The sequence below is a fragment of the Diabrotica undecimpunctata genome, chromosome 2 (genome assembly GCF_040954645.1).
Source record: "Diabrotica undecimpunctata isolate CICGRU chromosome 2, icDiaUnde3, whole genome shotgun sequence".
Classification (NCBI taxonomy): domain Eukaryota; kingdom Metazoa; phylum Arthropoda; class Insecta; order Coleoptera; family Chrysomelidae; genus Diabrotica; species Diabrotica undecimpunctata.
The window spans coordinates 49,308,545-49,320,739 of record NC_092804.1 but is presented as its reverse complement, the minus strand read 5'-3'; the positions used below and the strand labels follow the sequence as shown (position 1 = coordinate 49,320,739).

At 32.7% G+C, this 12,195-nt stretch overlaps 1 protein-coding gene across 2 annotated transcripts in view; it reads left to right on the top strand.

The window, feature by feature from the left end:
* Window positions 1-12,195, top strand: part of LOC140434516 (alpha-L-fucosidase-like) — a 34,329-nt gene that overhangs the window by 10,162 nt on the left and 11,972 nt on the right. For both annotated transcript variants that reach the window (XM_072522845.1, XM_072522844.1), the window contains exons 2-4: window positions 2,647-2,785; window positions 5,194-5,300; window positions 9,081-9,214. In XM_072522845.1, coding sequence (XP_072378946.1) covers window positions 2,647-2,785; window positions 5,194-5,300; window positions 9,081-9,214 — 380 coding nt within the window. The remainder of the gene's footprint in view (window positions 1-2,646; window positions 2,786-5,193; window positions 5,301-9,080; window positions 9,215-12,195) is intronic.

Here is a 12,195-nt window from a genome sequence, read left to right as displayed (position 1 = left end):
AAAAACTTTTTTTGCACATAGTAACAAAAAAACATCACTATGTTACTATAACTAAGTATAACTTATAGCTAAGTTTTTTAATATTCTAACTCTACAATTCTAAGTTACGGTAAGATCAACAATGTTTTAATAGATAATATATGGTAGCTAATTATAATTTATTCTCTTTCAGTCCTGAAGAAGCCAAATTAATTCTCTTTGGCGAAAACGTTCGGCGAAACAATTGATACACATTAGAGTCTTTCTTGCAGATTTCCCCAATATTTAAGAGTTTACTATTTAACTAATCTGCAAAGATTAAATTTCTTTTCTATATATATATATATATATATATATATATATATATATATATATATATATATATTATGTTTATTATGTTTATTATGTTTACTTAAGTTGGCAACATATGGAAAACTTTTTTGGTTATTATTTTTATATTTTACAATATCGAAATGTGTTGTTATGAAAAATTGTAAAATTTGCAATTTTTTCTCAAATTACTCATACCGAACATCATTTTTATTTATTAAAAAAATATGATAACTCTTCCGATAAAAAATGATAAGCAAATTTTGACTTAGTTAATTTGTTAAAAGTCTAATGAACATTATAAAGTTAATAACCTTTCAATCAGTTAATATCTGCCTTCTAACATTTTAGCCATGTATTTAAGTATTAAATATGTAACACTAGGTTCATCATCATCCAGCCTCAAGAGTCCACTGCTGAACATAGGCCTCTTCCTCATGTTTCCAACCCCCTCTATCTTGCGCCGCTCTTATCCAGTTTTTATTGAGTCTTCTTAAATCGTCAGTCCATCTTGTAGGTGGTCGACCGACGCTTCTCTTGTCTTCCCTTGGCCTCCATTCCAATAACCTCTTTGTCCATCGCCCATCTGTCATTCTTGCTATGTGTCCTGCCCATCTCCATTTTAGTCTAGGTTAGATATAAGGAAAATAGTTTTAATTTGCTCTGCGTTAGTTTTAATAGTTTTAATAGCCAAGTTCATAATTTTTGACATACCCCATTTTAGATAAAAAAATTGATATCTGATGGTTGCGTCTTAGATTTTAGACCATGCAGAATTTTTTATGAAAAATAGTTTGTTTTTCGTAAAATTAATAATAAAAAGGTTTTACTTATGATTGCCAACTTAAGTAGACATGCTGTATATTAAAATTTTGTCGGATATATGAATTCCAAAAAGTATACTAATCGATATTAATATAGACGCTAGTTTTCAATATAAATAGAGAGGCAAAAATTTATAATAAAGGAAGAAGATATAAATGAAGCTATAAAATTAATAACTGTTTTCCTTAAACTATTTTCCATGGAATAGGAGAGGAAGACCAACATTAGAATTGAGAGGATATGGAATAATGAGAGATAAATGAGGATGAACGGACTGCCGAAAGAGGTGGAGATCGAAATGTGGGATGCGGCAGAGGCTGTAGGACAGATACATACATATATATATATATATATATATATATATATATATATATATATATATATATACATACATATATATATATATATATATATATATATATATATATATATATATATATATATATATCATTATTCCATATTCTCTCAATTCTAATGTTGGTCTTGCTCTCCTATTCCATGGAAAATAGTTTAAGGTCTGTTTTGGCCATCGTGGATACTGGATGATACTGGTTGATAAAATGGTTTCAATGATACAAACATGGTGGTGTGTTTTTGAACCGTTTATACAACTGTTGATATACTAATCTTTTTATGATTGATACTACAATATTTTGATTTATTTAATCATATTTTTTTCACTACTTACTTTTATTACAGTATTTATTGGTATTAGCTACTATAATAATTATTACAGTACATTCTGTAATTATTATAATGGCCGATAAACAGTTATCTTCATTGTATATAAAATGATAAACATACAGATCAAAGTTTAAAATGTTTATTTTCTCAGATATCCGCTTGACATACCTACTTAAAGTATCCACTTTAAATTATTTTATCATCTGTTTACAACAACTTATGGCACATCTCGCAAAATATCACTTTCGGAACTTGTTACGTAAAATCATTGTGATCGCGATAATCATTATTTTTTATTTATGGACTTTCGATGGACATCATAATTTATTTCTTGTATCTGGTGATTTATAATTTGCAGCTTCAACTTACTCTTCACATATTTATCACGAAGTGATAGCAATGCGATGGAGCGTCAAAGAAACGATGATCATACCATGTTTTGATAATAAAGAAAGTTTTTATACATTTTATAAGTTTTATTACTGCATACAGGCTCATTGATTATAATCATCATCAGTTGGCGCTACAATCCTTCGTGAGCCCTGACCTGCCTTAAAAAGTTCTATCCTTCCCTATCGAGTGTATGTCTTATCCATCCCTTACTCCAGTCTCTTTAAATCATCCTGCACATCGTCCTTATTTATTTCCTACTTCTCTTTTACAGCGTTGCCGTTCATGCACAATTTTGGTTGTGTGTAATATACTACACGCATATAAATTTCACATGCAAACAAGAAACATACTTGTTAATTTATTTATACAGTTAATATTCTTGTTTCTCATGTAACTAATATGTATGAAAATAAAACTTGTTGTATTTTGTTTTAGCCGGAGATTCGGAGGTTGTGAATTACTTAAAAAAATATTATTCTCCAAACTGGAAGTACCAAAACTTTGCAAAGGACTTTACAGCTGAATTTTACGATCCCAATGAGTGGGCAGAAATTTTCGCTAATTCTGGAGCAAAGTGAGTATGAGACTTCTAAACATACAACGCACCCCTTTGCAATAATATTATTTCTACTAAATTGTGTGGAAATATGTTGTTTTTAGGTATGTTCTGTATTTATTTCTTTTCCGTAATCCAAGATGTCCATCTAGCATGTTCTCCTTTGTCCTTTGTCCTTGGTAAGAATGTGGTGATGTTATGGTTGCTATCCATTCTTCTCTCGCCAATCCACAAAAGACTCCATTCAAGCACAACCCACCTGGAAGACACAGGTATAAAGTATGGTTATCCAAACTTGACCCTAAGAACTCTCGAAGCCGTAACTAAAGCAAGCAGCTAGCAGCAACATTTCTGAGAATATAAAAAACTGGTTTTTCAACATGAAAAATTACTTAAATGAGAAAAATTATTTTGATATATCGCAAGATCAAAAAGTGTGTTTAACGTTGACGAAACTTGTTTTCTCTTTTGTTCTCTTCGCGGTGCTAATAATGTTTACCAAGTAAATCAAGGAACAGTAAAAGCATCAAATTGGCATTGGGGAATGTTTGGAAAATTGTGTCAGCTTCTAAAGTTTACGATTAAAAGTATCGTGATAGAAAACACCCAAAAAACACTCAAACTTTGAGAGATTGCTCAATAGATTCCGTGTTACTGGTAATGTTGCATACGAGAAGTAAATAAAAATAAACCAGTTAGTGGTGACAACCTCAACAAACGCGATGTCTTACTTTTAGTTAAAGAAAACTGAGATACTATTACTAGAAAAAATTCTGTTGGATTAGAAATCAGTCACAGGAGTGTATATAAAATAATTAAGACTACACTATTATTCGTATAAGGAATACTAATAAACGGTGAATGGTTGAATAACATTAGATATGCAGATGACACTATAGTTTTTGCCGATAATCTGAATGACTTACAGATATTAACAAATCGCATAACAGAAGTCAGCAACAGATACGGACTAGCTCTTAACATAAAGAAAACCAAATTTATGACAATTAGTAAAAAACCAATACTAAACGCTCAACTTACAATCAACCAACAGAATATCGAAAGAGTCAAGCAATATACATATCTAGGCACCAATTTAAATAGCCAATGGGACCACTCAACAGAAATTAAACAGCGAATAATAAAAGCAAAAGCAGCATTCGTTAGAATGAGAACTATTTTCAACAGTCGAGACATATCATTAAAAACAAAATGCCGTCTATTGAACTGCTACATATTCACAGTTCTGTTCCACGGAATGGAAGCATGGACACTGACTGTTGCATCTATGAATCGGCTCGAAGCTTTCGAAATGTGGTGTTATAGGCGCATCTTACGTATATCCTGGGTTGACAGAGTTACTAATGTGGAGGTCCTGCGTAGAATGGGGAAAGAATGTGAAATTCTCATGACCGTCAAAACTAAAAAGTTGGAATATCTAGGTCATGTAATGAGAAATCAAGAACGTTACGGCCTTATCCAGCTGATTCTCCAAGGGAAAGTAAATGGTAAGAGAGGACCGGGAAGAAGACGCATTTCCTGGCTTCAAAATTTGCGAAAGTGGTATAACACGACTACCACTGAACTGTTCCGCGCTGCAATAAGCAAAGTGAAGATAGCCGTGATGATCGCCAACGTCCGGAACGGATAGGCACTTTAAGAAGAAGATTATCCGTATCACACTCAATTACACCAGCATTTGACAGAACAGGATTATGATAAATTTTTTATTACGTATTATAAGTAGAAGACTTTCCCTAACATTCATGAATATGCGCTCACACCAGCAACTCTTTCATCGTTTAAATTTTTTGTTGGTCTTTAGATAAACTTTAGATAAAAATATATTATATATAAAATATATAAAAGTCTTTTTGATTTGTAACACATAGCAAACTTGTTGCATTACATTATACACGAGCTGCACACCATAATCGCTGATAAGCCTTCTCTAATTTTAAAAAATTAGCCAAATCCAATCCACGGTTCAGAAAAAATAGTTTCAAACTTATGGTGCATTAAGATGGTGTGTTAATTTTGAAAATGAGAAGAGGAGAAGTAGGATTCGATCAATTTGAATTCAGAGCTGGAATAGAGATAATAGAGACTTCGTTTCTTCTACGATTACTGTTGCAGAAGTGTTACGACCAACAAAAGGATGTTTTGTTATGCTTTGTCGATTTCGAAACGGCATTCTATCACGTAGATCATAATAAAATGTTAAAACGCCTTAATGTACAACTAAGTTCAAGTTTTTTATGGCATATTCAATCAGTTGATTTGTCTTTAAAGGATGATTAGGTAAAAGTCTGTTTCTTTAAAGTAAATATGTATCGACAATATACAAGATCACATTTATATCGTCAAACAAAAAAAATAATAATCATTAAAAAAATATATTAAATATATGTTTGTTTAATTTTTAGATACATTGTCTTAACGAGTAAACATCATGAGGGGTACTGTTTATGGCCATCGAAATACTCATATAGTTGGAATGCTCAAGATGTTGGACCAGGACGGGATGTTCTTGGTAAGTATTTAATATTAGCAGTATTGATTTTAAATAAGTAATATTCCCCGAGTGGGTTAGATAGCCAAGCGGGCCAGACGGATGAATAAAACCTGGACGGGAAACATAAAAACCATAATACTAGTTTAAGATCTAAATGGATCTACTTCTTAGATTAGAATACGCTGGTGTATCTATGGATTTATAAATGAGCAGTACCACAAGAGATGGCAGCTTGCGACTCGGTGTTACTCACTACCTAAACCCGGACGAATGTTTAGGCCTAAAAACCGGGGTGTAAATATATTATTCCCAAAAGATTTTTATGCTTACTTTTGTAAAAAAGTTTTAACACATTTTCTGTCAATTCTTTTTTTTTTATTTTATTGATAACTGCATTAACCACTTTAGGTTATTAGCCGTACAATAATTAATACACAGATACTTTATCTAAACAGTATTTTTGATTAATTATTATGTTCACAATTACGTAAGAATATCATATTTTACATATTTTCAAATTTATAAATAGGGTTTACAAAACGTTAACAGTTACAGTTTGTTTAAAACATCAATATCTTTCAAGTAATTAAACATATTTGTAAATTTACAATGTGCTCCTAAGACTTCTTTTATTTTGTACATAAGTACATAAGTCACAAATAGGGCGATTTGATTTGGAGATTAGTTAGCTGTGAGTTAGTCTACTATGACCTATATGTAAACGGGTTAGGTTAACAAACAGCTGGCGATTTCAGTTAATCTCGCACCAAGATTCGGTAGGTTTTTACGATGTGTAGAGTTGACTGTGAAAGATTCCAATCGTTTTCCCATTCATGTGTCACTTTTTCTTTAAGAAACTTTAAGGCTTACAGGATTGAGTATAGTTCTCCAGAATAAATACTGAAAGTGGAAGATAATTTAAACCACGATACCATGGTCGGAGCTGTAACTGCTGATCCCACGACATCAATAGTTTTAGATGAATCTGTATAGATATCACAATGATCTGGGAAAGAGGAAGATATGTTGTAAAAGCATTGAATATATGTTGCATGGCGAGGTCTTAAGCTTATTGTTTTTAGAAAGAGATAGATCACATATTGCAGGCAAGTTTCTTTGAAACGTTCAGCGATAGTATGATGGAAAGTGGGATGTGATTTTATCACATATATGGATGATGCGTATGTTAATGACAAGTACATTCTTGCACATTGTATTGTTAAGAGATATTGGCCCATAGGAATCAGGATCAGTTCATGATTTATTTGATTTTAGTAATGGAATTATTAACGCCTGTGTCCATTTTGTGGGAAACTCATTATTTGTCCAACTTCTGTTGTATAGGTTAAGAAGATATTTTTTTTAATTCTCTGGTAGATTTTGTAAAAAACTGACAGGAATTCGCCATACCATGCAGTGGTGTTGGTAGCAAAATTATTATATTGCATAAACTTTTATGTAATGATAGGCCCATAACGTCGGGCTTAGATTGTTCAATTATTTGTGTTTTATCGCCAATTCTCATCTTATGTTTTTTTGGAATTTCTACTAAACGGTGATTGCTAGTTACATTTATGATGGTTAAGCCCTGTGCGATGTATGATCATTATATCTCATTTACCCCAACAATTGTGGTTTATTTTCTAACACAACCATGACGCCTATGGTCCTAAAGAGTTAACCAAAATTCTACGAGAGGTTAAAGATATTCTGGAGATGCCTGTGGCTTTCCAGTATCCACCAGAGGATATAGGTGGCTTCATAAACATAACTAAATTTAGAGATTAAAAAAAGCAACAGTTTAATCCTTAATGGATCATAGTAAGCAATTACATCACAAATCATAATTTATGTTTATATACATGTACAGCTGGTTCCTAAAAAAACTGATACGACTCTTAGTAAGATTTGATCATTTTGAGCAGTGTATTTGATTGGTCTGACAATCTATTATATTTATTATGACAGATAAATAAAATAAACAAACAAACAACAAACAATTAATTACATATGGTAATTCGTAAATTGTAATAATTCATCATCATCATCAATGGCGCTACAACTCTTCGTGCTTTGCCTCGTTTACTATTGCCTTCCATGTTTGTCGGTCCTGTGCCAGTAATTCCCATTGTCGCCCTCCCATTTTCTCTAGATCTTCTTTGATTGCATCTTTCCACCTTTTTCTAGGCCGCCCTACAGACCTTCTTCCCTCTGGCCTTTCCCAGAACACATTGTTTATAAGGCGATTGTCGTTACTGCGTATCACATGCAGTAAATTGTCATAATTATTAAGGTCTAAATTTTGATATTATTTTGAATTCCTGCATTTTATAAAGAGTATATAAATGATAGTTTTTACATAAAATATGGTTGTTGTTATTATTTTTATTATTATTAAGGAATAAAACAAACGACAACTCAACAATTATTAAAGTAAGAATTGTAACCAAATTAAAAGATAACTGGGCACTATCAGAGGCAGCAAATCATTTTAACATAAGCAGAACCACAGTTTTTCTATTAATAAAAAATGGAGGGAACAAGAAACTCTCGAAAGAAAGCGAGGGTCTGGAAGACCAAAACTATAGTAAATTTGGGTATGTAAAACTGAAATTAATATTTTGTAATATCTCCATCAGCATTGATAACAGCTTGTAATCTGTCCATTTGCATGAAAGGAACTATGAAATTGTCTTCCGTAGAGAGCTCTTCCCAAACCTGTATACCGTGCTACAGCTCTTCAGCATATGGAGGTATAAAATTACGCCGATACAACCGTTTTATAATAACCCCCCACACATTCTCGGTTGGGTTTAAATCTGCACTGTAGCTGGGCCATGGTATGGTTTCGATGTTGTTATTCTGGAGCCACTGGTTTATTATATTTGCATATGCAGTGTGAACAGGACAATAATTATCCTGTTGGAGGATAAAATTATTTTCTGGTTACAACTGTTCTACACTGGGAAACATTATGTTTTTCTAGAATATTCAAATAAGTCTGCCCAACAAACCTGCCATTAATACTTTGGTGCTAAATTGGTGCTACATTGGTGCTAAAATGACCAGCTTCTCGATATCTATCAACATATAGAGGATTAAATCTATTATTATCTGGTCTATACACCCAAATTTTGCCCTTTTTAGAAGATTGAAAAATTGTCTTATCTGTAAATATTACTTAACCTGTCCCAAAAATCTTGATCTTGTAGCTGATGGTTTAAAGCAAATATAAGTCTTGATTGCTTCTGTTGTGGTGTAAGAGCTTGTTTTTTTGCTGCAGTTCGGTACCTAAAACGCGATGCTTTAATTCTGCGCCAAGTTCTTCGGAAACTGTGACATAATTCTTGCAGTTTTCGCATCTTCAAAAGGATTCTTCTTTTCTAATCTCTTCAAAAGCATACGATCTTTATGAGCAGCAGATATTTTTGGTCTTCCAGAACCTTGCTTTCTTTCAAAAGTTTCTTGCTCTCTTCATCTTTTATTAATATTAAAAACTGTTGTTCTGCTTACGTTAAAATGGTTCGCTACGGCAGATAGTGACCAACCATCTTCTAATTTCGTTTCAATTTTTGCTTTTAGTTCTTTGCTAGCATGTGGAGCCATTTTTGAGGATGAACAGAATAATAAGTTATCTGACAAATTTTAAGATTTGGCAGTGACAGTGACAGTATGTAAATAATATAATATATAAGTATTTATCCTTCAAAATATATTGCTCAATTTTCTACAAAATACGCTTAAGAGTCGTATCAGTTTTTTTAGGAACCAGCTGTACATATAAATATTTTTTTATAGGTGAACTTGCAACAGCAGTAAGGGCCAAGAATCTCAAATTCGGTTTATACCACTCCTATTATGAATGGTTTAATCAACTATATCTAGCTGACAAAGCCAATGGATATAAAACACAAGATTTCGTAGACCGTAAGGTAAATGTTGTAAAATGATTTTTATAGTATTTTTAAATGTATTTGTATCCTGTTTATTATGTGAGTTCAATATTATCATCTGAATTAGTCAATATCATCATCATTGTAAGTTTATTTGATAATATTTATCTAAAGATTCTATCTTGCGGCATACCGATATTAATCCTTTTACATACATGTGTGGAGAGGATAGCTCAGGCGGTTGAGAATTTAACTATCACGAAGAAGGCCGGGGATCGATCCCCAACTCCGGCGAAAACAATTAGATATTTTTAAATATGCATGTGCAGCATACACGGTACGATAATTTATTAGAAACGATATTTTAATCGAATCTTAAGACAACCAACGTGATGTAAATACGAATAAACCAAAATGTACTTCAACCTTACGCATTTTAGAACAGGTCAACAAGTTCAAGTACCTGGGATGTTGGATCGATGGAAGCCTAAATCCTGATCTAGAAATAAGATCGAGAATAAAATTTACCAAAAAATCATTCGAAAAAATCAAGAGGCTGCTATGTGATTTTCGACTAAAACTCAAAATTCGACTACGTTTATCAAAATATTACATCTGGTCGACTCTTCTCTATGCAGTTGAAACGTGGATCCTTAAAACACCAACGGTAAATAAACTGGAAGTATTCGAAATTTGGATCGAGCGGAGAATCCTCAAGATTTCATGAATATCACACACCTCAAACGAAGAAGTCCTGCAAAGAGTAGACAAGGAACGAGAACTTTTCAACACAGTTAAAGTTAGAAAAACATCATACTATCAGAGATAGTATCCCCACATCAACTAATATTGAAAGGAAAGATCGAGCGAAAGAGGTAAGACACATCCGACAATGGACAAGGCTAAATTTTGAACAGTTGAAGACAGAGAAGAGTTTGAAATTGTAGTAGCCAACCTATATTGAGGAGAAGGCACTTTAAAGAATCGAATCTAGATAGCCCGTTCAGACTGCATGCACGATACGATAACTTATTCTAAGGAAATTTTATCGAATCAAATATCTTTAGCCCAGAGCCCTAGTTAATTTGTAGATAGCAACGGTGAATAATGGATTTCAATACGCTTATCGTATCTAAAACGCTGAAAACGGCGAAAAATAAGGTATTGGGAATATCTGAGAGAATGTACTGATATATAAAATAATCAAAATTTACAAGTTCACTTTAACCATCTTCTATTATTATTGTTTAAATTCAAATATGGTTGTATAAATTAATCATTACATTTTTCCTCCCCTGTATTCATACAGACGTACCCGCTAGTGCATCGATGCATTCATATTGAATTCGTTTTGTTCGTTGTTTCGTAAAGTAGTGCAAATCATGGTAATTAGCGGTAAGTTACCTCAACCTTTAAATTGTTTTTGATTGTTTATTGCAACCATTTAAATTTTGATAATTATTTGCACCTATGAGTTAAAGTTCATTTATCTTACCAGAGCTATCGAAGGAATAGTTCGTGTTAATTTAATTACTATTAATTCGTAATAGTACATTTGTTTGTTTAATTCCCCACAATTATACAACGTCAGAAAAAGTAAATAATTAATTCCCAAAAGCAAGTAAAATAAATAAACAAACCCTCAGTAAACAAATAAAAAAACTATATATTTGGGTATTCAAATAGTTCGACAAAATTCGAATCGTATGAAAAAGCGTATCTAGATACAAGCGCCACTGACTTTCGATTCGAATTGTATATTTCGTTACGACATACAGTTGGCAGTGACAAAATCGAATATAAATTTGGACGTATTCGGTAAAATTTTCGAGCGCGATATACGATTGAATCGTCTAACCTCGTAAATTTAAAACCAAGTGCTACTCTTAGATTAACGAAACCGTTTGGTTTCTTTAATCTAAGGTGCTACTAAGCAATTCGACATTTTTATCGATTTGAATCAAATTTCGAATCAGCAACGTCTGCGTCTGAATGGGCTGTTATTCGTCGCGTGCAGTTAAAAACCGCAAGTAATTATTTTGCAACTGCTTATAAGTAGTTTTGCTGATTTTCTTCCTCTCAAACTTTCAGGGTAATCTGCTGTTGGATTTGTAATTCTACAAATCTCCAATATGACTAATTTTTACTCAGTGCTTAATTTAACTAGATAAAAAGGCCAATTATTGTTTTAAAAACTGCCTTCGCACTATCTTATTCTAGTCAGAATTACTAGAAAAGTTAAACATAAAATATTTAAAATTGTGTAAAATGGAACTATAGACCATCGTCTAGATTTTCGGAGAACATCATCTGCTGAACATAAATAGTCCACTACCTCCGCCTTTTATTAAGTTATACAACTTTAAAATCTCTATTATTATAGTTTAAAAACCACCGTATTCTTTACGTATATCGTCATTGCTGTGAAAATGTGAAAACGACAAACGAATAACACTAATTTATTTTTTTGCGCGTTTGCACAATTACATTCTTATTTGGAATTCCGCATCCTCTGTCTCTCCTCTGGTGTTCTTCATTTAGCAACTTACTAAAGCATTCATACCATCTTTGATTTATATCAACATCGGTTAACAACACTCTTCCATCCGCACTCTTAATCTGTCGCACGTGGGTCAAGTCCTTTGATGACTAGTTCTTTGCTTTAGCAATGCTTTATAATCTTTTCATCCTTTTGGGTATTTCCAACTCTTCATAGAGCTGTGCAGACGATCTTTCCTTAGTAATAGTTACAGCGCGCTTTGCTTTCTTCTTTGCCACCTTGTAGATGTCCTTATCTTCTTTTCTTTTAGACCTGTCATATCTCTTTCTAGCCTCTTTCTTTTCTCTAACCTTCTGTTGTACTTTATCGTTCCACCACCAAGTTTCTTTGTCTCTAGGAGGCCGTTTACCAGATAATTTTCCTAGCATTTCCTCTCCCAGTCGCACCACAACTTTACTGTTGGCTTCCCACCAGTTATTTACTACATCTTTTTCCTCAAACTCTTCCAGCACTCCTACTT